Source organism: Sturnus vulgaris, chromosome 5 (genome assembly GCF_052056855.1).
Source record: "Sturnus vulgaris isolate bStuVul1 chromosome 5, bStuVul1.hap1, whole genome shotgun sequence".
Lineage (NCBI taxonomy): Eukaryota > Metazoa > Chordata > Aves > Passeriformes > Sturnidae > Sturnus > Sturnus vulgaris.
Window position 1 is genome coordinate 50,283,335 of NC_142247.1, and position 27,926 is coordinate 50,311,260.

The 27,926-nt window shown below is 39.4% G+C and overlaps 1 protein-coding gene and 2 long non-coding RNA genes across 6 annotated transcripts; all 3 read left to right on the forward strand.

The window, feature by feature from the left end:
* The first annotated feature begins 1,474 nt into the window (after positions 1 to 1,474).
* On the forward strand, positions 1,475 to 18,244 carry ING3 (inhibitor of growth family member 3). Of its 3 annotated transcripts, none has more exons than XM_014892361.2 (12): positions 1,475 to 1,627; positions 1,795 to 1,866; positions 5,930 to 6,030; positions 7,403 to 7,468; positions 9,543 to 9,639; positions 11,800 to 11,871; positions 12,142 to 12,261; positions 14,127 to 14,284; positions 14,649 to 14,839; positions 15,962 to 16,154; positions 16,643 to 16,681; positions 17,306 to 18,244. In XM_014892361.2, exons 1-12 carry the CDS (start codon positions 1,600 to 1,602, stop codon positions 17,420 to 17,422), a joined length of 1,254 nt encoding a protein of 417 aa, XP_014747847.1. In that variant the 5' UTR covers positions 1,475 to 1,599; the 3' UTR covers positions 17,423 to 18,244. The 3 variants fall into 3 exon arrangements, with proteins under 3 accessions (XP_014747847.1, XP_014747848.1, XP_014747850.1); XM_014892362.2 differs by having other exon boundaries at positions 14,226 to 14,284; XM_014892364.2 differs by lacking the exons at positions 1,475 to 1,627; positions 1,795 to 1,866 and adding an exon at positions 5,608 to 5,748.
* Positions 18,245 to 21,616: 3,372 nt separating this feature from the next.
* LOC148223708 (uncharacterized) lies at positions 21,617 to 24,205 on the forward strand. Of its 2 annotated transcripts, XR_015804193.1 has the most exons (4): positions 21,617 to 22,098; positions 22,855 to 22,974; positions 23,631 to 23,710; positions 24,114 to 24,205. It is a non-coding gene; the product is annotated as an uncharacterized LOC148223708 (long non-coding RNA). The 2 variants fall into 2 exon arrangements; XR_015804192.1 differs by lacking the exon at positions 21,617 to 22,098 and having other exon boundaries at positions 22,682 to 22,974.
* Positions 24,206 to 25,000: 795 nt separating this feature from the next.
* On the forward strand, positions 25,001 to 27,665 carry LOC148223709 (uncharacterized). Its single transcript, XR_015804008.1, has 3 exons — positions 25,001 to 25,116; positions 26,305 to 26,419; positions 27,594 to 27,665. It is a non-coding gene; the product is annotated as an uncharacterized LOC148223709 (long non-coding RNA).
* The last annotated feature ends 261 nt before the right edge of the window (positions 27,666 to 27,926 follow it).

The window sequence follows — 27,926 nt, forward strand, 5'->3', positions numbered from 1 at the left end:
AAGCATTTACCTTCCCACAAAGGGTCAATCTTGTTTTTTACATACCAAACTGAAGACAAGCAATTTCTCAAATAAAACTTTAAAAATACTGTTATGCCTTCATTAGTGTGTCAGAAGTTGTAAAGGCAAGTGATCTGTATGAACAATAATAGAGAGATCATTTCCACTAAGTCTAACTGAGCTTAATGACCATCTAAAATCTGTTCTCATTTCTATGTAGGAGAGTAACTGGTATTTCTGGTTTGGCAGTGCAGACTACATGGCTGATGATGGAACGAGTATGGAAAATGACCACACTGATGCAGCACTTTTCACAAAGTTGAAAAGGTTTTGAGAGTTTATTCTTAGACTTTTTTCATTCTCCCCATCTTTAGTGACAAAAAGAATTAAAGCCTGTCAACTTGTTTGCTATACTGCATATATCCAACACATTATTACCATTGGTCTTCATAAAGGCTATATAAAAAATGTATGCTTCACTTCCCAAAATTCAGTCATCTTTAACTAACTACTCAAAATACATAAACTTCAGATATAAGAAAAGTACCATTTTCCATTGGTCTTGACACTCAAAAACATCCCATGCAAGTTTTACTCATACTTGGCTTAAGCACTTATTTCCTTTTTGCTTGGATACATCTGGCACAGATAAAGACATGGAAACAAAAAGCACAGTGGAGAGCAAGCCTCATCTGCTATCAATATTCCTATGCTCCTGTACTTACACCTGACACATGCAAGCCCCAAAAATTTCCTTCCCCAGGCAAAAAATACATCCGGATAAATGCATCAGTTCACGCTTATAGCAGTTACAGCAATAGAAGAGTGATGAAAAACTGTTTGGGGGAATTAAACTGTGAAAAACCCCAGCCCCAAACAGGTAAAAGTGAATTATTGCAGGGAGTATTGTAGCTGTATGGCAATCAGTGCTGTCAGCCACGTTTGGCTTTGCACTCTCAACAGCAACTCTAAATCCCACGTACGTTTCTCCTCTCCTAGCGCTGCGCGTACCTGTGACCTGTGCCGAACGGGGCAGCTTGTTTACCTTGTGCCGTGAGAGTTAACGGACTGAAACAATTTCATTAGTTTTACCATTTCTTACGCTTTTAATTAACTACTGCCGGCTGCGAGCATTTAAAACAACAAGGGACAAACAAAAGCCTCGAGACTGGTCAAGAAGCTGCAAGTTTTCCCTTTCCTTCCGCCTGGTTTGCGGCGCTGCGGTCACGCCGGGGACCCTCCGGAGGACCGAAGGTTGCTCCCAGAGAAGAGTCCCGTGGCCCCTGCCAGGAGGAAATGCTTCCTCGCTCGCCTCGGACGGCGGACCGGCCGGAATGACAATGCCCGGCGGGACGCGCAGTCTCCCACCGGCTCGCCCAGCATAGACTACACTTCCCGTGAGGCCACGCGGCAGAGCGCGGGCCGCGGTGTGCGTCAGCGGCGCGAGCAGCCAATCGCGGCGCGGCCGGGGCGAGCGCCATCCGCCGCCAATCTTGTTTTCGCTGAGTCGAGGCGCTGGTGTTGTTGGCGGCGGCGCCATATTGGAAGGGACGAGCGCCTGCTCTCGAGCAGCCCCTGGGCGCGGGCCCGGCCGCCGCCATGCTGTACCTGGAGGACTATCTGGAGAGTGAGTGTGTGCGCGGCGGGGGCGCCGGGCGGCCGGACACGGCCGGTGCGGGGGAACTGGTGGAAGCCGCGGCGAGGAGGCTGCGCCCCCCTCCCCCACGGCAGCGAGTGACTGACTGGCTCCCCCACTTCCTCCCCCCTCTCTCCCGCTCCCCCGTGTCCCCGCAGTGATCGAGCAGCTTCCCATGGATCTGCGCGACAGGTTCACCGAGATGCGCGAGATGGACCTGCAGGTGCAGAGTACGTGAGTTCCGCCCCCTCCGCCTCCGCCCGCCCCCTCCGCGCCCGCCCCGCTCCGCCCCGCCCCGCTCCGCCCCGCGGGCACCGGCCCCACAGCCGCGCCCCGCCGCAGAGCGGGATGGGCGGGAAAGCCGAGCAGAGAACGAAGGAAGGAGGGAGACGAAGCGGCGCCGCCCCGGCCCGCGGCAGCACCTCCGCCCGCTCTCCCCGCGCTGCCCCGGGGCGGTCGCGCCCCATCGCCAGCCCTGCCCCGGCTCTCCAGCACCGCCGCTCTGCCCTGGGGCCGTCTCGTCATCTCCCGCGGGCGAAGGCTCCGCGGAGCCGCCTCGATGAGGCTAGGGGCGGGGCGCACGCCCCCGGCGCTCGCGCTGCAGCCCCCGCCCCAAGCTGCCCTCCCCCCCCTCCGCCGCGCCTCGGCGCAAGGAGGGCCTTGGAGGAGCTACATTCTTGGGCTTGTGCTGCTCCCAAGGGCGTTTTCGGTGGCACGTCCCAAACTCTTTAGATTTTTGATCCCTAAGAGCAGTGATGGTGGTTTGGAACATGAGTTATGTCCCACTCCTTCCAGTAGGCAGCGACACGCTCTCCCTGAAACTTTCCAGCCAGCTCCCTAATAACAGTATATGTGAAGGTGCTATTTGCCCTAGCTGACAGGCAACCAAATTTACTTCTAAATATACTTTCGGTTTTATGCAAATTATATTTTATATAAATATCTACTTTTGTGGAAATATATATATTATATAAAGTAAATTTATAAATACACTTCCGTGTACTTCTTTGTAGATCACTTTGTATCTCCTTTTATCCTGATGTAATACACTGCCTTATGCTGTTTTCAGGATGCATTGCCATTTCATCTTTTCTAATGCAATCTCGTCTGGGACTTAGGTGTCCTGTAACACCCTGGGTAGCTCCTGCAGTCATTTAACACACAATTAATATGGTTATCTATAACTATGATCCAGAAGTATTCATTAATGAAACTGCTACTGCACAAAAGATGAGAGCAGTCATTAATATGGAAGGGCCAGGCTGTTGTAAGAGGGAATGAGAGAAAAAGCAGAGATTGAAATAACAAGGGACTATTGTATAGGAATACAAAATGTGGCACTAAGTGGGAACAGTTCTTTAATACTTTGAAGTGGTTTCGGTTGGATATTTACTTTAGTGAGCCCAGCAGGTCTGTTTATCAGGTGTTACTGACACATGTAGGACTGTCTATAGGATTTTTTTGTATATTATGACCTAAAGGTTGTCTTGGGTTCAGTGCTTATAGTTGTGGGAACTGTCATGGCTCTTTCTGGGAGATAACACCTCTGAAGTTGCTATCACCAGGGAGCATCATGAGAGGGAGTGAGCAGCTCCCTGACTTGGATAGTTTGGAGTAAGTTCATAAATTTTACTTCTGTTCCATAAGAAGGCAAAGAAGATAGTAGTGTTTTTTTTAGGCGTGTTTGAGAACTGAGGCAGCTAGCAATGCCAAGACAGCAGATTGTCATTTCCTCTTCTTTAACTGAAAATGATAAATAACACTCCATGTTGTATTACTGGAAGTAGTAAATGACAGTGAGTATTGTATACTAGGACCCTAGTATATACCCTACCCTAGGTGTATAGAAAAATTTTCTCAGACCTTGGTACGTCTGTAATTCTTATCCAATGATTGGCAGGGTATCCAAAGACATATATGAAACTTCTGGACTAGCACCTCTTCAGCATCACTTGCCCAACTGGCTGATGAGTGCTACATGCAAACCTGGAAGTTGTTTGGTGTCACAGAAGTACTTGAAAACAGTACTTTGATGAGTGATACTGTCCCAGAAATCTACATGATTTGTAATTTAGATATCTCTGCAGCTCTGCTTTAATGTCATTGTTGACTTTGTATTCAGTTCTGTTTAGACCACAATAACTCCTAATGAGGCAGGTTCTGTAGTTGGAAGAAATAATTCTGTAGTTGGAAGAAATAATAAACCGAGTCTATCTGCTATATATTCTGATAAGATTGCTGCGGAAAAAGCAAAGATCATCTGAGTCGGGACTTGACTCTTGGGTTTTAACTGAGCTGCACATGAAGCATAAAATGTGTTTTTCTGTTTAAGTTAAAAATCATGGATTATCAGGTTTTCATGGTAAGATGTCAACATCTGGAAAAAAGACTGTTCTCATAGAAGTTTTGACAACTCTCTTAGGAAAATTTATCTAAGAAATTGGTATCTCAGAATATAGTATCATGAGAAAAAACGACTGAACTTGAGTATAGCAGAGAACTTATATAACTGGATAGATCTGATCTGCACTTGCCTTTGCCTTTTCTGCTCTTTCAGAAGAGACCAAGTTTATGGAAATTTCCCCTAGGCAGTTTCACACAGACTGGTAACATGTCAATAAAAAGTGAAGAGGGAAGATACTTTTTATAATTTTTTTCTTTATGAAACCACTAAAATAACTAACACTTAAGGTGTTTGTGCTGACAGGATAGAACATTTTGTCTCTTGTTTTTTTGGTCCAAATTAGAGTCATTTGGTCAAAGAACAAAGATTTTAGAAGCCTCTATATAAAGTGTGTGTTTCTTGCTTGCCTCTCAGGCTTCTTAATCTTCTCTATATGGTGCAAGTGGAAAATGCTCATTGTTCAGGTTATCCCACTTTAGCCTGTTTTACTCCTAAACCGTTTGACTACTTTGTTTGTGTGGGTCTAAATAAAGTTGATGTGAACTTAGGTCACAGCTGTTATGGCTTGGGATTAATGGTGCTCTGTCCTGTCAATTGTTAGGTTCCTGTTGGGTTTGATGTTGAAAGTTCCCAGCATAAGGAAGACTGATTAAGATTTTTGATTGTTTAGTAGGAATGATTTTTGGTTATTTATGTAAACAGTTGGTTCTAGCTGTGGAGTTGAGAAGACCCTTGGCCTCTTGGATTTTAAGAGTAAATCATACTTAGGGATTCATGAGCTTCTTGAACTAATTAGTTAATTTGTATTTTGTTTTGGCAAGATATGATCCAGTTTTAATGGTGGTTTCTGGAAAGTTTCTTAGGTGTTTTGTACCCAGAGCCTGAAGTTTGTGGGTGATTCATACATTGTCACATTTAATTTAAAACTGATAGCTGGACAATGTCACTGAGGATGCTGGGGAAGAAAAACCTCAATACTGTCATCTATCCTGACACTAGCAAGGCTGTCCAAGCTAGTTTGACTGAGGCAGCTGCATGTTTTTAGAAATGTGCAAGCTGCTGAGTGCACAAGTGTCCAGCTGTTGAAATAGTAAACTCAGTGGGAGAAGGGTGGAGGGGAGAAAGGGAAGGGAATCCCTGTTCCTGTCTCAATAAACAATGAAAAAAATAACTTGTGGTTGACATTTTCCTTTCTAGAGATAGTTAATGTTAGAAAATGGGTGGTTGTATTTTTGCCCCCTTATGATCTTTCTCAACCTCATGGAAGTAAGAATCCTGTCAAAATAATACTTCATCAGTGGATTTACTTCTCTGAGGGTGGAGGGAATAATTTGTAAACGCTTTCAATTTACCCTGACCCTTCCTAGCAAACTATGGAGAGGCCCTGGGCTTAAAGGCAGTGACTTTGCTCTTCGATTGGTCTACCTTTTTGAGACACTAATTTTATTTCAACTATTTGGTTTTGTATTTGACTGTTTCTCTTAGGAGAACATTTTGTTTCCTGCTCAGTTTGTAACTGGCTAGAATGTTCCAAAGTCAGCAGTCTAGAGCCCTGGGTGAGGAGTTTGGGTCGTGCTTTAAGTCACTACCACTGCTCTTAGGGACAAAAAACCTTTAGAACTTGGAGTACTGCCTGTCCCATGCTGGAGAGCACGAGAACCTTGATGAGAATCCTACCAGAATGCAATTCTGCTTCTTGGAAATTAAGGTAAATATTTCCCTCCGCTGTCCACTGTTGCTTAGTTGTTTGGTTTTTTTCTTTTTTTTCCTCTCTAATAGTTTGCACCTCAGTCCTGTCAACTTTGTTTGAGAAAAAAATTTCCCCTTATTTTCTAATGTTTATGTACATGAGAAGATAACATTTGTCTCAATCTTTTCCTATGCTACAGATGCAATGGATCAACTTGAGCAGAGGGTAAATGAATTTTTTATGAATGCAAAGAAAAACAAACCTGAATGGAGAGAAGAACAAATGACATCAATCAAAAAAGTAAGGTTATCACAAGAGTGGGTCAGATTTTCCTTTTGCAAACTAAGACAATCTTAGGAAAAAATAGTTTGTGATTAATGTGAGATTTAAGTGCTCAGAACTGTGCCTTCCTTTGGGCTTTCATAGAGGTGGATGGAACTACCTTGGAGGAGAAAAGTGAGTGAAAGTTTTCTTTGATCAAGAATTTCTTTCAAGTTTTACTGAGCACTTGCTAGCATTTAAAAAAATGTAATCCTGAATTGGTGAGGAAGCCTGGTACTAAATTTTGAACTCAGATTTTTTTGTTTCGGTTTGTGTGACATGAAGTTGCCCAAGTTAATTTGCCTTCTTTTAGAGAATATTTTTCAAGCTTAGATTCAGCATTTCCTGTGATTTTCAATCTGTGTTCTTCTACACGTTATGCATATGATCTATGTAGCTTGAGAGAGGGAGGAGTAAGAAAATGAATATGGATGTGTTCTGTGTTATCCCTCAGTACCTGAGCATTGGCGGTGTTATTGTTAGCAATGTAGTCCATCAGGACATCCATTCTCCGTCAGGAGAAATGCCTTTGTAGTCTCTTACAGTGGCTTCTTCAGCCTCTAATTTGGGTAAGAGTTGTTTTCTTTAATTAATGCAAATAGATTTTTAAATTCTAAAAAAGAAAAAGGTCAGAGCTCTGACTTCACTAGAATAAATGAAAAATTTGCTTTTGACTTCAGTTGAATCAAAATTTCAAGTAGTTTTCACATAAGATACTATTCAGTGGAAGCTGAGAATTAAAAGGCAGTAAATCTGTTGAAATGTAAAGTAAAAGCATTTGAAAATACACCTTTTTAAAAAAAAAGGTTTATCTGTGAATTTTCATTGCTTAGAGGAGACTTTTGAATTGTTTTAGTCAAATTATTTAGAATGCACTTATGAAGAGAAGCTTATTTTAAAGTATTTTAAATTATATACAGTATTATCTTAGTTTAACTAGAGTGCTGGAAAGGCCTCCCCACAGAGTACTTCAGCATCATTTTGAAGAGTAGTAGGATTTGTGGTGGTCCTGAAGTAAAAGACACAATCTTATTTTAAGTCCATAACATGATGCTGTGTAATATAAAATAAATCCAAGATTGTTTCATTTCCTGTAGTATTTCTTGCAGAAATATAGATGTCACTATAGTTGGAAGTGTCCCCATCTTGTAATTTGTTTTTTTCTAACACAGAGAAAATAAATTTATGTATATTATATCTCATTTAAGATTCAGATGATGGTTATTTACAGTAAAACTTCACAGTCTTTCTGAAAACTGACTTTAATTTGTCCTTTTGACTTATATTTTGTGCTTTACTGAAATTAGTTCAGTTACATTCATAATTAAAAAGAAAATTATTTTCATAACAGGATTATTATAAGGCTTTGGAAGATGCAGATGAAAAAGTGCAACTGGCGAATCAAATATATGATCTGGTAAGTGGGCACAAGACTTGTGGTGAAGTATCTAAGTGTATACCCTAGGAAGTTCTAAGTATTTTAATAAGCACTGCCTGTACTTTTATTTCATCTACATACAGATGCTTTGCTGGTGAAAGAAACATTTAATATTTTATTGAGTTATAAGAATTTGGGGGTTTTGGGTAGTAAGTGTCACTTAAATATAAAACAGAAATAGTATTAAAAATCATAAGGTTTTAATGCATGGCTTTGGCCTGTTTAGGAGACTAGTTGAGAGAATCCCTTGGGATGCAGTGTTGAGGAGTCCAGGAAGGCTGGACATTCTTCAAGAAGGAAATCTTAAATGTATAGGAGCAGCCCATCCCCATGTGCCAAAAGAGAAGCCAGCAGGGAAGAAGACCGGCCTGGCTAAATACAGAGCTTTGTCTTCAATCTGGGGAAAAAAAGAGTGTATCACCTTGGGAAGAACAGGCAGGCAACTTGATAGGGCTACATGGATTTTATGAGGTTGTGTGGGGCCATAATTAGAAGGGCCAAAGCCCAAGTAGAACTTTATCTGGTTACTGCTATGAAAGAGAAAACTATTTTAAAAATATATCAGCAATAAAAGAAGGGCTGTGGAAAATCTTCATCCTTTACTGGATATGGAGGTAAACATCATGGTGGAGGATGAAGAAAAGGCAGAGGTACTTCATTGCCACAATATTTAATGACAAGACCAGTTGTTTTCAGGATATTCAGCCCCTTGAGCTGGAAGAAGTGGGTAGGGAGCAGAATGAAGTTCCTGTAATTCAAGGGAGGTCAGCAATCTGCTATGCCACTTAGATACACACAAGTCTAGGGCTGTGATGGGATCCACCCCACAGCACTGGGAGAGATGGTGGAAGAGGTCACTTAGGCACTTTTGGGTGTTTACCAGAGGTCACAGTTGACTGGAAATTACCAACTATAATGCCCATGTACAAGAAGGGTCAGAAAGAGCATCTAGGGAAGTAAGGGCCTGTCAGTCTGACTTCAGTCCTGGGGAGTGTCATAGCACAGCACAAGCAGGACAACCAGGGGATCAGACCCAGGCAGCATGGGTTTAGAAAAGGCAGGTCTTGCTTGACTGACCTGATCTTCAACGATGAAGTGACCTGCTTAGTATGTGAGGGAAAAGCTGTGGATGTTGCTTACCTGGACTTCAGTAAAGCCTTTGACACTGTTTCCTACAGCACACTCCTGGAGAAACTGGTTGCTTATTCCTTGGGCAGGTGCACTATTCATTGGGTTAAAAATTGGATGGATGGCCAGACCCAGAGAGGAGTGGCATGTGATTTAAAGTATAAAGTTTATTTATTTTGCATTTCTCAAGAGAACAGAACCTGCAAGTCAGACTATGCTCAAATATAGAAGATACAAAACAACTGCTTTAGTTTCACTACAACTAGCCAAAAGTTTGTTCTAGAAATTGGAACTTCTCTTTTGCTTAGCTGGTAACTGGAAAAACCTCCCAGTTTTCAATAAAGACGGGTAAATTTTGCTGTATGATTACAGATGTAGAAAGCATTTGGAATGTAGTGTTTCTTTTCATGATAGTGAGTTGAGAATTTTTTTGGTTGATTTTTAATAGCCAAGAGCACGTCATAGTTTGCTGAAACACACAGAAGTCTCCACTTTCAGTTAAGACTCAGTACACACCGAATTTACTGGTGTTTATAGTGACACACAAATGGCACACAGGTTTCAGTTCAGAGCTTGCAATTCCCCCAAAGCAGCCCAATTTCTACTAAAGTCCATGTCATGTACTGTTCTCTCTCTTCCCCTTTGTGTTTGCATAACCAGGGCACCTCCAAGTCTTCTTCATCTTTATTTCTGAAAAGAAGTGCCTTGGAGCTCTGCCTATGCTATTTTGGTGTTAACAGCATTGTCTTTGCTGAGTGAGGGAAGTGGAGGTGACCAAAAAGATCGCTTCTGTGCATTATTGTGCTTAGTCCTATGTGGCACAGAATTGCTGGAAGGGAAATACTTAGCAAGCCTGAGATTGAGGACGTAGATATTCATGTTCCAGAAGTAGATGCTATTTATTTTTGCTTCGTCTAACAAACAGGTAGACCGTCATTTGAGAAAATTGGACCAGGAACTCGCTAAATTTAAAATGGAACTTGAAGCAGATAATGCTGGAATTACAGAAATACTAGAGAGACGTAAGTATGCATGATTTTAAGAACATGACAGACTTTCTGTCAATTTGCAAAATTAAAGTATTATACACTTGTTAGTGGCTGCCAGTATTTTCACCTGTGTTTTAACCCACTTTTCATCAGTGATTCTCAGATTTTAGTCTCAACCTCAGTTTATACCAGTGGAATCAAAATACTGATTAATGAGCTGAGTAATAGAATAATTTTTGCATACAACTGTTGTCCTTGTGAATTGCTACAGTAAAATACATAATTCTTTAAACCTGTTTTTAATGACTGTAGATATTAAGCCAAGTGCTTTGGTCTAAGCATACCAGTTGCAAGGGTACCAATTCTTCCTTGAAGTGATTGCCACTAAAGTAAGGAGGGTCATTATTTTAGTTTTCCATGTACTCGGTGGTTTTCATTTTTTAAAGGGACGAGAATGGGTTGTTCTGTAATGGGCCAGTGAAGGAAAAGCATTTTATGTAAGAAACCTGCATGTTAAATACAACCATACTTGTATTCAGAATGTAAATAAAAATGTAAAGTTATAGCTTTTTTGCCAGCTTGATGTAGAAGAATCTGGCTTACCAGCATTTAGACATCAAATTCAAATGTGATTGTGATAAATTTACAAGTTGATTTAACTGCAGTGATTATGGAGGCAGTGGCTATCCTCATAGCCAAAGATAGTGAAAATTAACTTAAGTCACTTGGGGATATTAGGAATAAGTATTCTTTCTTGGAACTTTTTGTGGCTATGTTATATAAGCTGGGAGTTTGGGGCTATTTTATTTGTAATTGCTGTTACAAATAACAGGCACAAAAAAGGAAACTCTAAATGCTATTAATTGACTCACAGTTACAGAAAAGGACTAGTTTATTTTAGTTTAAATCCCAGATGGTTTTAGGATGTGATGCTACCTTCTGTTGAACCATGTGTTTGGAGAGGTTGCTAGATAAGATTTCAATAATTCAAAATAGAGAAGTACTCGACTGCATGTTGCATCTTTAAGGTTTGTTTGGTTTGAGGGTTCTGTTTCCTTTTTTGTTTTTAAATAAAGCTAAAAGTAGGATACTCTTAATATTTTTAGCTTTCAGAATAAATACATAAGGTTGAAGTCCCGCCAGAGGGCAGCCTTTGGGCAAGTTCATACCATGACTGAAGTTCATTCAGCCAAAATAGCTCCTTATGTTTTGATCCTCTTCTAGAATAATTGTCTTTAAATTTTTGTAATACTTACGTATTACTCATATATTCATGTATGTCAGTGCTTTCTGAAAGCACTAGAAGAGGTAAAGAAATGCTGAAGCTACAGATTTTGAAAACTGAATGCGAATTGCTTTCTTGTTTTGTCTTCTGTGAAAATGTAAGTTGGTAGGTATTGCAACTACTTAAAAATATTTTGTTAGAAATTGACACACAAAATACTGTATGTTGTTCTAAATTTATAGTCAAAGTCTCTCCTGTGCTGTGATTATTTAGCCTCATCTTACAAGAAATTTTATTCTTAGACATAGACTTTGATTTATGCCCATCTGACTTTTTCCCTTTTTCAGTGGAGGATAGGGGTGGGGGTTGTTATTGTTGTTTTGTTGGTTTTGTGGAGTTTTTGTTTGGATTTGGGTTTTTTTGTATTGTTGTTCTGTGTCTTTTGATTGTTAAGAAAATCTGGATGATGATTTGCAGCCCTTTCTTTTGGATGTTAAATCATCTTGAAAGATGAAACTGCTGTTTCTTGAGTTTTGACTGAATGTGATGAGGTGTACACAAGGTGTCCCTCAGTGGGACTGGAGGCTGTATTTTTACAATTTACATTGTTCAGTCTTCATTTCATATTGGTGTAGATTGTCAGTACTTTTGGTGCAGCTATTCTGCAACTCATTTCAGTAAGTGGCATGTTGAGGGCAATGTTGTTGGTTCTTATTTGCCTTAATTTTAAGTTCTTGATTTCAACAGTTGGGCAGTAGCAGTCACCAATTTTTTTTTATTTGAGAACTAGTCTCACTGGCTCCTGGTTGTATTGTAGAAAGGGTTTTCAACTCTAGCAAAAGTTTTTTCCGATTAAAATAAATATAACTGCATTGTGATTTGGTCAATATTTTAAATATTCTTTTAGTATGTAAAAGTTAAAACAGTGCCAACTCTCAATTTTCGTGTCCTTCTTACCTCCCTCTTAGGGTCTCTGGAGCTGGATACGCCAGCACAGCCTGTGAATAACCATCACTCCCATTCTCACACTCCAGTAGAAAGTAAGTATTTGAAACTTATAAAGATGGCCACTTTTTATGTTTCCTTTGGGTTTTTTTGTTGAGTAGTACCAGGAAAAAGATAGTTCAGAACTTTTTTCCCTCCATCATTGCAGAGAGAAAACAAAACATAATAAATGCTAATAATGTCTTTGAAGAAGTGCAAGAATGAAATAGGCTTTACTGGTGGGAATTAGTTGAAAGGGCTAGCATAATTTGACTTTCAAGCTGAATAGATTTTACACTTAAGTTCCCTTCATTTATTTCATTTAGAAAGGAAACAAAATCCGTCTTCTCACCATAGTACAACAGATCATGTTCCTGAAAAGAAGTTTAAATCTGAAGCTCTTCTATCTACCCTGACTTCAGATGCTTCTAAAGAAAATACACCAGGTAATCCTAATTGTCTTTCATTTCATTGCTTTTTAATAATAGGAAGAGAAACTTAATTATATTTGTGAGTTAATCTTCTGAAATCACAGAATCATCGAATAGGTAAGGGTGGAATGGACCTCAGTGGGTCATCTGGTGCAGCCTCCCTGCTCAAGCAGGGTAATCCTAAAGCACCTTGCAAAGGATTGTGTACAGACAGTTCTTGAATATCTCCAGTGAGGGAGACTCCACAGCCTCTGAGCAACCTGTTCCTATGCTACCTGTCCTGTGTGTGGCCACCTGCACAGTAAAGAAGTTCTTCCATATATTCAGTTGGAGCTTCTTGTGCATCAGGTTCTGCCCGTTGCCCTTTGTCCTATTGCTCAGCGCCACTGAGCAGAGCCTGGTTCCATCCCATTGACACTCTTCCTTCAGATGCTCGTAGACAATGATTCGTCTCTTCTCAAGGCTGAACAGGCTCAGCTCCCTCAGCCTTTCATCATAAGTGAGGTGCTCCAGTACCTTAATCATCTTTTTTTCACTCCACTGAACCTATTCCAAGAGCTCCACGTCTCTTGTACTGAGGAGCCCAGAACTGGGCACAGCACTCCAGACGCAGCTTTGCTAGGGCTGAGTAGAGGGTCAGGATCACCTGCCTCAACCTGCTGGCAATGCTCTTTCTAATGCTCCCCAGGACACCATTGGTCTTCTTAGCCCCCAGCTGGTGCTGTTGCATGGGATTATTCCTGTCCAGGTGCACTGCACTTCCCTTTGTGGGACTTTTAGACCATGTGCCATGAATAATGCCTTTCTGGGGTCTGCCATTCAGCTAGTCCTCAATCAGAGGCTGATATCCCTTTCCCTGGGATTTTCAGTCACTTGAAACATGAGAAATTGCAGGCATTCTTATTCATCTGTGTTGTCCATGAAGCGTGTCTGCTTTGTTGTCATTTCACAGCTGTATGCTGGCTGTTTCTTTTTATTTACACTTTGAGGAAGATAACAGTACAGTTTTGTTCAGCTAGTAGTAGAAATACAAGAGATCAATGCATTATTTTCAGAAAAAAATGTATACAAGAATTTCCAAAGTAAGGGAGAAGAATTTTCACACCTTTTTTTGAGGGTTGGTCTGAAAATAAATGTTTTTATGTGTCATGTATGTCAAAGGAGAAGTCTTTTTGAATAGTGACTAAAAAAACCTAAACTTTTCTGCCTATTCTCAATATTAAGGTGTTTCATAGTTTCTTTTCTGAAAATAAAAGACTAAGGAGTTAGAGTAAGTCAGCTACCTTGTTTTGGAGTTCAGTAATGTTTGTCAGTTTTAAGTAGTTTCAGTCATGTCTATTTAAATTTTCTTTTGAAGAAACTTCCCATGAGCCTGCAAATAAAATGTAGCTATATTTGAGCAGCTGTCATTCTGCAGATGACCCTAGAAATTGTGTTGCATTAAAACTGATCTGTAGTTTTTAGAATTAAGATTGTTGAAAGTTTTATCTCAGAAATAGTATAGGTATGTAATCATTCTTACCCTGTTCTCGATGATTATAGTAGAAAATAGAGAGAAATTACATGGAGAATTGTTTCAATATAGGCATAGGTATAGCAGCTGCATTTGTTCTTCAATAGCTGAGTATCATAGTGAGAGCTGTCTTTCTAAAAGGACTCCTTGCATATGAGGATAGATAGGGAACAAACTTATTTTTTTTCCTCCATAAACAAATACTGTCTGTGTCTAATTACTTTTAAAACATTTTTTCCAAATTATTAGACTATTCTGATGTGTAAACGGAGTTCCTACTCTTTCACTGGTTGTCATATAACTCTTCTTAAAATGCAAAGGAATTTAGTTTCATTTTGAATTTCATAAATGTGTTCTATTCATCAAGGGTGTCGAAACAGTAATTCATCATCCTCTTCAAACAATGCATACAATACAAACTCTTCTCAACCATTGGCATCATATAACCTGGGCTCATTATCTTCAGGATCCGGGGCCGGTGCAATTACCATGGCAGCAGCTCAAGCAGTGCAAGCCACGGCACAGGTAATGTCAAAATGTTCTTGTCATTCTGCCATCCTCTTAAGATTAAGAAGAAAGACTAGTGACTGGGTTTTTTTTGTTTTTTTGGTTTTTTTTATCTGAATTCCCATGATCACTTTCAGCTGATGTGATTCGGTTCTTATATTAGAATTTTATTAGTATGCGACAATTTCATCCTGTATAACTTGCCTAAAGGGACAGCTTGTTTTCTGACTTTTCCTAGAAGATATTCTCACACATTTAACTGCCTTCTGTACATAATTTCATTAACAAGGTAACGAATGAACCTGTGCATATCATTAGCAGTTAGCAGCCTTATGTAAGAGCTTTACTGTGTAATCTGATACAATATCAGTATTCCTTTCAGATGAAGGAGGGAAGACGAACATCCAGTCTAAAAGCCAGCTATGAAGCATTTAAGAACAATGATTTTCAGCTTGGAAGAGAATTTTCATTGTCCAGAGATTCAGCTGGATATTCATCATCAGCTTTGGCATCTACATTAACTCAGGCATTAAGTTCATCAACCTCAGATTCACGAAGTGGCAGAAAAAGCAAGTAGGTTTGCTTACTTGTTGACTGCAACTATAACTTTTAAGACAGCTGAGATTTCTTTCAAAAGGTCATGGGCTATATTAGAAAAGCATTGTATTTTATGTCTGTGGAGGGGAATCAGCAGAATGTAGTTACTGCTTATTGGCCATTTTTTGTTCACGGCTGTGTTCTTTAGTCTCACTTCTTTTTCTTTAAGCAAACTCACTCCATTTACTTGCTTTTTTATCTGAGAGACAATCAAGTGTTTTCCCTCACTTTTCTGTGTTTTGGAGAAGTTGGATCTAACAGCAAATGTTGGGAATTACTGTGCAATGGTTTGTAGATGGTTTTGAAATAATTTAGAGATCTGTTTGATGCCAATTGCAAGTAAACATGACACTTTCTAATGACTGACTATCTAGAACAGGGAATGAATTTTATTTCTGATTTAAATGAAGTTTTAAAACATTTTTAACAATACAATGTCACGACACATTCAACAGTCAGAACTTGAAAGAATTTGTCTCAAAATGCCCATCCTTTTAAATTGACTTGAGTTTTTTCCTTCATTCAAATTTGTGTGTGTTCACAACTCAGTTAATAATGCTGTTTTAGAAGCATTTTTCATCTATGAATATCTTGGGTGTCAGGTCTGACCTATAAGCAAATGCAAAGAAATTTTATTCTGGCACCATTCCTATGGAGTGATTGCTGATGCTTGAGTGGAGATTAACAGAGAATCGGTCGTTTTCTAAACAGTTATTGTACAAGACATATGACATTATTTATATGGAAATTCCTGTTCTGTTGGTAACAGTTTTTATAAGGACTTGACACCAAGGCTGTTGATGGAAAACTTTGTAAAGAAAAGCATTTGTTAAAGCCACTTGACAGCTTAGAGCTGTTAAATTCCATTGATTAGAGCAGCGGGTCTTGCACTTGTAAGCTGGTATGACTTGTTTCCTTTTCCAAGAGCCTTCAGTGGGTGCATTCCAGTGCTTGCAGTAGTTGAATGAAATGATAGCTTTGGGATTTACATACTGCAGTATTTCAACCAAGTCAACCAAGTACTTGTTTAGTGATTCTTTCACTTGGCAGAAAATAAATTATGTATGCTATTTTTTTCCTTTTTTTACTCTTCCTCAGAAACAACAACAAATCATCAAGTCAGCAGTCCTCCTCATCATCTTCTTCTTCCTCTCTATCTTCATGTTCTTCTTCATCTGCACTGGCACAAGAACTGTCTCAGCAAACAGCAGTAATACCAGAGTCTGATTCTAATAGCCAGGTTGATTGGACCTATGATCCAAATGAGCCACGTTACTGTATTTGTAATCAGGTAAGGATGGCCCCCAAATTGAAATACAACTACAGCTGCTGATGTAGCTGAACTTCCTTCTCTGAATGCTAATTTTGAAAAAACTGTACTTTTACTCTTGAACTTCTGATCTTTTTTTATTTAACTTACTGGTGATGTGAATAATGAACTATTGAAGCTAAAAATAGTCAATTTTTTTAGTGATGTGATATCCTTGGAGAGTTTTAAATCTGGTAATGGGACTTCAGGAATAATTAAATTAAAAATGTAGGGGATTCACTGTGAATTTAGTTCTTTATCCAATCTGGAATATGCAGATGTATCTTCTTTTGCATAAACAGTTTTTGAAAATCAATTCACTATGAACATGATGGTGTTTGGGTTGGGTAAAAAAGTAAAATGAAAATATTGTTACTGCTGTTAATGGAAAAACTTCTCAAAGGAAGAAATTTGAATGTTGGCCCTTACAAAATGTTAATTGCTAAGGGTTTTTTTTCTTATTTTACTAGGTGTCCTATGGTGAAATGGTAGGCTGTGATAACCAAGATGTAAGTAACAAAGTTCAAAAGGTTCATGAGAGGCTTGTGCATATAACTATTGCTTTTACGAGTTGCTATTTTTTTAGAGTTTCTTCTTGAGTAGAGTTTTTGAGTAAAGTGCCTATTATTTGAACCATCCTTCAGGAAACTTCTCTCCAAACACAACTCAGGGTCTTTTAGAAACCTTCAGCCTTTGCTAGGTTCAAAAATGCCCTGCTTCAAAATATTCTTGATTTCTGTGAATTTACAGCTATTTCACTATTTACAAGAGCTGTCCCTTTCAAAGGAAAAGTTTTCAAAGAACAATTGAATATAATAATGTATTTACTGACATTGCTATATTTAAACGGAAGTGAGTGATGAGATTACTTTGTCAAACTAAGCATTTCAAAGCACATCATAGTTATTTTGCTCTGTGAGTCCATCTATGACTCCTAGAATTTGTATCATTTTTCTTAGTGTGCTGAGTGTATGTTGCAGATCCTCCCCTCTCCTTGTTTTGTCCTGTGACTTGAGTGAAATGCAGAATCTATGCATTCCACTCTTGTTTCATTTTCATAGAATTGTAGTTTTGATAGGCATTTTGAAAAAAAAACCCAAATCCAAAACACTCTCTTTTAACTCTTTTTATAGTGTCCTATTGAGTGGTTCCACTATGGATGTGTTGGACTGACAGAAGCACCGAAAGGGAAATGGTACTGTCCACAGTGTACAGCTGCAATGAAGAGAAGAGGCAGTAGACATAAATAAATTCTTTCATCTGGAAAAAAATTGCATACTAAAGGTTTTATAAAGGACTTGGGAGGAGAGAGGCAACTCTCACCACACTTCCTTGCAACCTCTGAAGAGTAACATAGCAATCACAGAATGGTATGGTTGAAAAGGACCGTAAAGATCTTCTAGTTCCAGCCCCCAGTCATAAGATCTTGAACTACTGGTTTTGCTAAGTTGTGTTTTAATATTGTAGGTAAATTATTTACGCATCTTGATGCGTTACAGATACTATTCCAGTGAGCCTTGGCTTGTTCCGGTGGCCAACATATGCAGACATTTGTACTATCAAACCATTTTCTCTAAGCAGTGGGCATTCTACAATTACTCAATCTTCCAAAAATTCAGATAAGTCAAGATTTTAAATGTATGTTTTATATACAACAGATATATTCTGCTGCATGTACTGTACTCAAGAACTGTTACGTAACACTATGTATATTAATAGTGCAAAAAGTCAGTGCTTCTGAAAGGAAAAAAGAGACAGTGGTTTTTAAAATGCCTTTATAGCTTTGGTTCTTTATGAAACTTAATTCAGCAGGCTGAAGAAAATGGTTCTTGTATACAGCGGGCTGTTGTCCTTTAGGATACTTGAGTATGTAAAAACAAATGCTGTAGAATAAAACAAACTTGTGCCATTAGTCTTTATATGTTTCTCCAAGAAGGCGGGGGCCATAAGAAGAAAAAAAGGTGTTAAAGTGACAATAAATTTTTATACCAAATGTGTTTATTTTTTTGTGCAAGTAATCCTTTAAATTTGAATTGTATTAGGTGTAAAATAAAGAACCTCAACTCCTCAAATTAATGTTTTCTGTACATTTGTCTAAAAAAGCACTGTCGCTGAAATAGTTTCACAGATTTATTTTTTTTTCTGTGGCTTTTTAATGCATCAGCACTGAACAGAAAGATGGGTTTTATGTCTATTTTTTCCTTCTTCCTTCCTCCTCCTATTAAAAAAATATGCTTTCCCTTTGGAATAAAGATTTTACATTAGTCCTGGGTTAGGCTGAAAGACTGTGGCTGTCATGACCCATGAAGAGAAGAGGGGTAGAGAAGCAGTGTTCCATTGCATGACTATGCAAGTAGTGTCAAGGGAATAAAAACAGATAGGTCCATTAGTAATAACAGTATGTGCAGAGAATGAAACCAGGCTTCTGTCACTCCATGTTTTTTCAAAATGAAAAAACTAGGCATTTAAAGTCCATGAACTCAGGCAAAATACATGTGTAAGAAGAGGAATGTGACTATGGATGATAAATAGACTTTGGCAAAAGAATAGGATAGAAGTTGGTGAAAATACACAGCAAGGAGCAGTTAACTAAGGTTCTCTTGAAACTGGGTGTCTCGGTTTGAAAGACAGGTATGGTCTAAGGAAAGGCAAGAGCCCCTTTTCTGCGATGCAGAGTGCAACCCCCCTCCCTTTTAATTATTTTAGGTCCAATTCAGACACCTTCAGGCAGGAGATATGGGGATAAGAATAACAGTTCTTTACTGGTATCTAACAAGGCAGAAAACAACAACAGCCATAAAAATTGACAACAGAACAGAACAGTCTAGCTCCGCTCCAGTCCCTTCTGGCCGCAGGCCGTCTCCCTGTGCTGTTACCGGTGCTGTGGGGGCAGGGCAGGTCCCGCGCAGTTGAAGAGGGCTGGGTGATGGCGGCCGCGGCCCAGGGGAGAGAGGGGATGGAAAAGTGACTCCCCCCTCACGGTGTCGGTCGTGGTGCTCAGCAGAGTGTCCGGAGATAGTAGGGTGAGGTGGGAGAGCAGCAGAGCGATGTCCAACGGCAGGGAGCGTGGATCTCAGTGCTGGGATGGCAGGGGAAGATGCCAGAGCAGAGCCCAGGCTGTCTTCCCACTCCACGAGCCAAGCGAGAGAGAGTCCCCCGCTCCAGACCCCCCGTCCCACCTTTCCTTTTCCGGTTCCCCCCCCCTCGCCCTCCACCCACCCCCCTACGAGAGAACATTATCTGTCGTTTTCAGGTGTAGCCACAATTACTTAGCATAACAATGGGAGGAATTCCACAGAAAGAAAAGGGGAGCAATCCAACACCCAACACTGGGAACTCAACCCGCTGTGTATATATTTCTGTGGAAATCTCAGTCTAAAAAAACCACTTGAAGACTACACTATCTGGTTTTAACTGAGGCTGTTGAGACAGTGGAGATAACAAAGTGTTTGTTCTGTGGGAAACTGGTGCCATGCTATAAACTGAAATTAAATAAACAATCAGTAATCTAGATTCTCCTTACACTGAATGTCTGTCCCAAGGGCTGTGAACCAAGTCCCTTGAGAATTAAGACTATTTACAGCAAAAGCTCTCATTCTGCTGTACCCATACCTAAGATGGTACCAAAACTACAAATCCAAAATAAAATTCCAATTTTTAGAGTGAATATTGGATCGTTGTTTCATTGGGGAATATAAATTATTTTTTCATTGAGAAATTAGAGCACTCACAAGAGGAAAAAGCTTGTCCTTATTAGTAAATTAGTACTTAGTATCAAGAAAACAGAAATGGACAAATGTGAAAATATGGGGAAAAATGCAATACCTAAGTCAAAGATGTAGAACAATCAAACCTGTACATACTTTTGTTTTCTAAATTGGAAGCCTGTAAGAGAAGCTTACAGGTCAGGAGATGATTAGACTGTAAAAGCACTGAGCAGTGAGAGTAGTTGCATATTGAGAGAGTTCATGGTCAATAGAGTTGCTGGGCACTTCCCTGAGTAGACAAGTACAGGTGCAAAGTCTCTCATTAAAGCTTTTTTAAAAACTGATGCACCGGTTGAAGAGTGGGCATCCCTTGACTGGCACATCCACACTGGTATTTGCAAAATAGAATAATAAAGAGTAAAGGAATAAATTAGCAATATCCCCAACATACACTGCTAAAGAAGAGCAAGACTCTGCTGTTCAAGTTACAGAGGAGATCAGTCAAAGAGGCCTAAATAGTAACATAATGTTTGCACATATTTTGTTTTCTCAAAAAAATACCCAAAATGGAAAGTGCTAAAAGCATCAGATCAATCTTATGACATACTGTCTGATAAAGTGGAAAATGTATTTCAACATTTTGCTAAAATAATGTAAATACAAAATAATATATAAAATAATACTTAGATCTCACTTTACCTGCAGCTTAGTCCTCTGAAGTAACTATTACTAGGTAGGAAAGTGATTTTGAAGTTATCTAGTAATTTTATGGAAACCTCAGCTCACTGTTCAGCAGCAGGTCACATACGTGCTGAAAATAACTCAGTGGGAGATAAAAAATAAAACAGAAAACAGTTTTACACTGTGTAAATTGATGGTGCAGTTAGGTCAATGTAGTGTAAAATTCTGCTTTGTTACAAAAAGACAGCAAAGCTAAGAAAAGGTTCAGACTGGAGGGTGAAAGCTGTACAATGACAACACAGCTGAGAAGCAGATGAATTGTCTGGGACTTCTGGATGGGAAAGAGGCAGCTCCATGAGGATATACTAGGGATCTGTAAATTCAGAAGTGATGTAGAAAAGGTGTGTGTTTTGAAGTTTCAGCCAATGACAGGAAAAATGAAAGATGATTCTCAAAAACAGAAGAGATTAAAATGCAACTTTAAGGTGTTTTGGTTAGTATCTGCATTAATGTTCAAGATTTTCCAGTGCTGAAGTACTTTTCACTTTGAAAGTGCTTTCCAAACACTCATCCACAGTTATTTACTTAAAGACTTCTGTTAAGAGGGTGAAAGGAATGTACTTAAAATGTCTCTCTCTGGAGGCTGACAAGCCTTATAATATAAAAGATTAAAAGCTTTCCTCTTTCCTATTGTTTGAATCTTAAGGAGTCATATTTAAACTCATGAAGGAAAGACATCAAAACATATTGTTCCTAATTTCATCATCACATCATAAAATTGTAACCTGATTTCCTATTTAGCAAATGATAGTGTGATTTTAAATCAACCCCAAAAATTGTGTGTAATTCTTTCTCCAAAGACTCTTTTAAAACAAACAAATTAATTATCTGCATTATATACATTTTACTAATTTTCAGTGTTGGCACTACCTGGTTTTACATTATTTTCAAAGGAAAGAGTCTCTTAAACATGCTTTAGTTTTAAAAGTTCAGCAAAACATAGTTATACAGAAATAGTGATTAAATTAAAATAATGTATTAGAAGGTTATTCGGCTACTTTGTACTGTATTTCAGAGCAATTCTGATTTGGTTATATTTTGGTTATATTTTAATTTTTTTCAAAATCAAATCCTAAGTGCATCTACATCTACCTCTAGTCATAGAACATAACTCCATAATTAAAAAATATAACAAAACAACCCACAAAAGAAACAGGTTCAACAAACCAGGCTCTCTTCTAATGAGACAAACAAAAATGCTTTTTTTCACTTTTCACCCCCTCTAGACAATTCAAATTATGTGTGAAATATTGAAAAATGACAGTAAAACATTTTAGATCTCTCAGACCTGAGAAATATCTTCCTTAAACCTTGGTTTTTCAACAGACCTTTGCCTGGAATGCTAGCTGCATGCATAACCTGTTTAATCAGAGTGGTCAAGATCACCCACTGACAGTGTGATGTTCAGCCTTCTCCCAGCTGTACCTCAACGGTTCTGCATGATGTCCCTCTCCAGTTTCAGCTTTCAAGCCCATCAGGTGAGTTTTGAGCAAGCTGTGCAGCCCATAAGGCCAGAACTGAAAGGCAGTGTAGTTACTCTGCATGGGGCAGGACACAAAGAAATCATCAGACCTCGTGCCAGCTGCAATGCAGATGTTCTGTGTGGCTTCCTTCACTCCGTTTATTCATGTCACCTGGCTTTGTAAGATGTAAAAACGGTTAAATCTAATTTTCATCTTAACTTTCAGAAATATCATGTTGAGTAGGTTGTCAAAAGTCAGTGCTTGAAAGATGTAATGTACTTAAAATTATTTCTAAAGTAACTTCCGTGCCACAGTGGTTGCTGTTATCTTGTCCTTCAGCAATCATACTGTAGCAGCTGGACTTGTAAGAGAAGCTGTACTGTTATCATCAGATCGAGAAGTTAAGAAATATACTGTTATCTTTTCCTGCCTATCCATAAGAACAACAAAATAGCATGTCAGGCGTCTTCACATATTCTATTCACTTGTACAATAATTTCGGGTTTTTTTGAGAAAGAAAAATGGCATCAACTGAAATGGCAAGGGAGAGTGAAGGACTGGAAGTTCATGCAAAAGAAGTGTGTAGTTCAGAGTTTCAGGTCAGAAATTTGGCAGTCTTCTTTTGGACAATGAGCAACACCAAGAGGCTAGTGTTCACTTTTGGTTTCTATCAAAGTAATACTTGATCATTTTTTCTTTCTACGTGATACCACGTATGATATCACATATATCATGTGATTCCATTCTACATATCTACTTTCCATCCTGCAGAGAATTTATGGCAAGTGAAGAAATACAGAATCCCCCAACTGTGAATATGGAAATGGAAAAGTTGATAAAGGAGCAGATGGTACTCAGTGAAGAGAGACTGAAGGTTTTGCAATATATCGGGTATGTCAAAAGAGGGTATAGCATAAAGGAAAACAATTGTTGCTGGAGTTAATGAAGGACTTGGCTACAAAATGCACTTTGCTTCCTGTCAATGTGTGATTGCTAAATGCAGCAGTAAGGCAGGGTCTACATCTATGTCTGTACAGCTCTTTTAAATGTAAAAAATGCATTCTTGATTTTCAGTGCCCCAGCTACACTTAATAGGTGGCGATCAGGCTCTAAAAATGGAGGAATGCAGAAGTAAATCTTGAAACATAGTAGAAATGGGTAAAGATGGGTGGAGAGCTAGAAGTTGCTTTTGTCAAGGCATTTTTTTCTCCATGGCGTGGGATTTTATTTGCAGAATAAATTAAGAGAGGAGTCTGGATAGAAATCTAACGTTGCTACATTTGAATATCCATCCTGAACACAAGACACATTGGTGTGGGTGCAATGCATTACGATCTTTACAGGGAGGTTTTTTACGGTGGATGTAGGAACAAGGTAGATGACAGTTGGCCTTGAACAACAACAATCTCAGGTTTATTTTCATTGCCAAGATGGCTGTAAATAAAAGAAAGCCCAGTAGTATGGCTATTCGGATTCATAATTTTATATTTGAAGTACTGACTGGTTTGTATTTTAGGATACCTGACTCTTGTTTCCTACTTTGATAGCACCTTGTTGCCTCCAACACGTGCCAAATCCGATGGAAACGAATGGTGCAGAACTCTGGAGAATTGAAACAAAAGTCTAGGTAGGTCGGGAAATCCTAAGAACAGTCTGGAATTCAAGCAATATTTTCTTTTCTCCTGGGCAACGATGAGGCAGACGGTTGCTTTGAGAGTGCATGTTTGCTCTATTCTTTGTTCCGTGTGTTGCCACATACCTTCTCAGTTGCTTGGAGGTGGCAGTAAGAGCCAAAGAAGCTGCCTGTGGCATGGCTTTCCTTTGGCCAGTACAAACACCTGTGCATGGGGAGATCTAGCAGGAACTGGCTCGGTTAGAATGAATCTGGGGGAAATCAAAAGTTAATTTTGACGTGGATTCCTTCTCAATCATACAAAAATACTCCTTTTTAACTCTTGATGAAGAAGAGGGGAAGTATGAGAAGAAGAGGGGAAGTATTGGAGATACTTCCTTTCTCTGTGTCCTTGCAGCATGCCTTCCCTCTCTGTGTCTGCCTTCTCTTGCTCCAGAGCACATCCAGTTGGGATGTTTGTAGCCTGTATGGTAGCAAAGAAGTTGGTAGCGATTGTAAGTACCTTGCTACTTTGAAGCATAATGATAAACAGCTGTGTATGAAAATGTCTTGATTTCTTTGGCTGGTAGTGTCTGGTGTCTGGTAGGCACTGCTGGCATCTGTTCCGTGTGCTGAGATTCAGCACATGGCCTCTGTCATGTTTCCATGTCACACTGCACTGTGAAAGATGGGAATTTTGACTGTGGTCTCTTCCGTATCATTCAGACAGCCCTAATGTGGAGTGCGTGGAGAAAATGAGCCTCCACTATGAGCTGGTCGAGGGCAAATGTCAGGAGAAAGGGCAGATGTGCAAGTTGAATGCCACAGCTTTTGGCTGTGATAGCCGTGGTCCAATGTGTCATTAAAGTGCGTCTGAGGATGCACCAGACAGTGAAATAACAAGTGGAATTCCTTTTTAACCTCCGCCTTACTCTGTTCAAAAAGTAAGCCATCCGTTTGGTTTCACAGTAGTAGTTGGTATTTGTACTTGAAATGTGGAAAAGCCGTAACAAATGCCAGTAATGAAGGGAGTGCTGTCCTACATGAATGTGGAAGATGCAAGGAGCCTCAGCCCTTGTGCTAAATCTGTCTTATCTTGGGAAAGAAATTCCACCTCTGCATCAATTTCTCCCTTTGTGTCCAACCAGATGGTATTGTTTAGTAATCTAATATGGCATGTAGGAGGCTGAATCTATCTCTGTCCATCACAAGAAAAGAAACACTACGTTTAGCCAGGCTCTCTGAAAGCCACACAGTATTTCTTCTGTGCATGTCAATAATTTGTTCTTCTTTTCCTTCAAATGACCCTGTTGGATATGAACATTTGCACAGCAGAAGATGCTGAAGTCGTGCACTCCAACATGCTTCAGATGACTGAGAAACGAAAATGTAGGTTTGAAGAAGAAGTGGAGCACGTGGATGTACGTTTCTTTTATTTGATGACATATATCTTCATCACTCCTTGGGATTAGTCTGTTCTTCCTGTGCTCCCACCTGCAATGCCTTCTGCGTGGTAGGCTATTGATGTCACCTTAGAAAGAGGTCCATAGTGTGACAAAACACTCCAGAGAAACAGTTTGGTGTGGAAGAGTTTCATGTGGAAGTGTTCATAATTCTTGTGTTTATTATTTGTAATAGAAATAGATTGTATTTTTATGATCATTTCTATCTGAAATACATAGGATAGCGATGAATGACGTATGGCCCAGTCTGCTTAAGATCAGACTTCAGGAAGAGCTGGAAATGATCTCCCAAATGTCTTCCAATCTTTTCTATACATAAAAAAAGTCGGGCAGTTGTTTCTAAAGGGATAAATTATAGAATGTGATTTGGTGCTTTATGGTGCCAGAATAAACAGAAGTTTTGAGAATCCGCATTCTTACCAGTTTACTTGGAGACTGATTTTTTTTTACTCTCCAGATAGAAGACGCCATGTTGGATACCAGTCGTAAAATTCCAGGCAGCCTTTTATCATGTTACATATCCTCTTACTCATTCATTTCACCTTCCAGCAGTTTAGAAAGAACTTGTTCACTTGAATGTTTTTCTTTGGAGTGATTTGAAGGAGACGGCTAAATGGCCATAATCCAGGTAGAAACATAAAAACAAGGGTGTGCTTAAAGACAGGACTTCTTAATGCAAAGAGCCCTCTGAAATTCAAAATACCTGCTATAAAATGAAAAATGTAATCTTTGACTTTTAGATGGGAATTTCAACTCTTCAGTTTCATTCTGTCAGGTGCATTTTTGCTAACTGCTTGATTCACACTGAATGGACAGTCCTGTCTTATTGTTGGTATGGCAACAGTGATAGAGATCACTGCTGCTTTCTGTAGAAAGTGGCTGCAAGTTGCTATGACGAGATCTTGTGCAGGTCTAGAGTCTGATTGGATGTGAGGTTCTCATTGTTTCAGAACACCAACTTGGGGTGGCAGTGTCAGAGGTGTTCATTATCTAGGAAGATTTTCATAGGCGATGAGTTTTGCTGAGGTAGCTTTCTCTTCTGGGTGTAGAAGATATATGCATAATTAACTTCCTTGAATCCTAAATAGTTGGGGAGATTTTAGTATCTACGAAACCATTTTTACTAGCTTTTTTATGTGACCTTAGATGATGAAAGTGATCTGGATACAATCTTAGAAAAAAGGCAAACAGTGAGCTGTGAGGAAGAGCTGAAGGAGTATTTGGAGAACACCCTTTCTTCTTGAGATCAAATTAGAACAAGGTATGAATTTTGTATGGTAAACTTAAAAGGTAGAGCATCTTTGAACATTGGTTGTACTACTTAGGCCTTGTTTTAATGCTGTTGTGTGAAGGTATGGAAAAGGGTGCTTTTCACTTCATGTAAGAATATAGAATAATGTCCCTACTGAACAAGGTTAAGGCAAATAATGCCCACGGTTTAGGAATGGGACAAAGGAAGACTGCTATCATTCAAAAACCATAGCACATCAGTATTACTGTGCATACCATCACATCCATGCCTTATTCAGAAGGTAAAAGTAGTAGTGCAGATTCTTGGATCACCGGAATCAGAAGTTGGTCTGCACCATCATCTCTTCACTCATAGATTTGATCTCATTCAAAGTTCTAGGAACTCAGACGTTTAAGACAGCCAAGCACTGGCAACTTTAAAATCCATCTAAAAATTGGTACAATACCGCTCTCCTTCCTGAAGATCTTAGCAGCAGCTCTGAAGCCGTAGAGGAAGCAGCACTGTTCACACACCCAGGAGGTCTTTCCTACCTGCTCGATCAGAGGCACATTAGAAGAGCAGTATGGACCTGAGAGGCAGATGCACATACCTTCACACACCTCGCAGTGGGACTGTGGTTAGAGCTGGAGGTTTGATACTCTTCCTGATAATTTGAGCCGTTAAAACAAAGCCAGAGGTAACAGACCAAGTGAAAATACAATGCCAGGTTGTGGAAAGAGAATGTTACCTATCTGAACTCGTACAAAAATTCCCCATCATTCTCTTTGTTTAGGAGACCAAGTCAATGTCCGTGTAAATGAAAACAAGCGTGAATATTGATTTTTCTTGAATAAAGACTCAGCTTTATGTCCAAGTCAAAGGCAAATAAACCAGAAAGGCTCCGCTGAGCACAGTGCAGAGCTAACATGGAAGACAGTCATTTGACCTCTTATGTAAGCAGTGTTGGAATGGTTCCCCATCCAAAAGGAAGGATGTCAAATGCTTCTTTGGAAATATTTTAACTTCTGTGCGTTTCTTTCTTTGTAATGAACTAATCTCTAACAAGCCAGGACGTGATTGTGTTCAGTAGAAACAGATCAATGGCAACATTTAGCCTAAAGGTTTTATGAGATTGATCAGGAAGTTCGATTTAGATTTAAAGGCACTGTAGTCATATTTAATTTTATTTCTCTCCGTACCTGAGTCTCTTAAACAGGGACCTTCAATTGAACAGGAACGGGACACTGAAGCAAATTGTAATGGATGATGTAATGGCTTACCCAGAAGCATTTTGTGGGAATTGATTTCTTCTAGGTATCCATCAGCCAGCATTTTAGTGTGAAGGGAATCTTCAAACAGGTAAAACAAAAATTCCCGTTGGTTTCAAACCTGACTGCTATATTAATTTTTCACTTTGGAGAAAATTTTCATGACCTTTAAAATTCAGACTGTATCAAGTATTGTTTCAGCCATTGAAGAAAGTGCTTTTGATGGAGATAGGAGAGGGAAACCAAAACATTTCTCAGAGCCACACTTT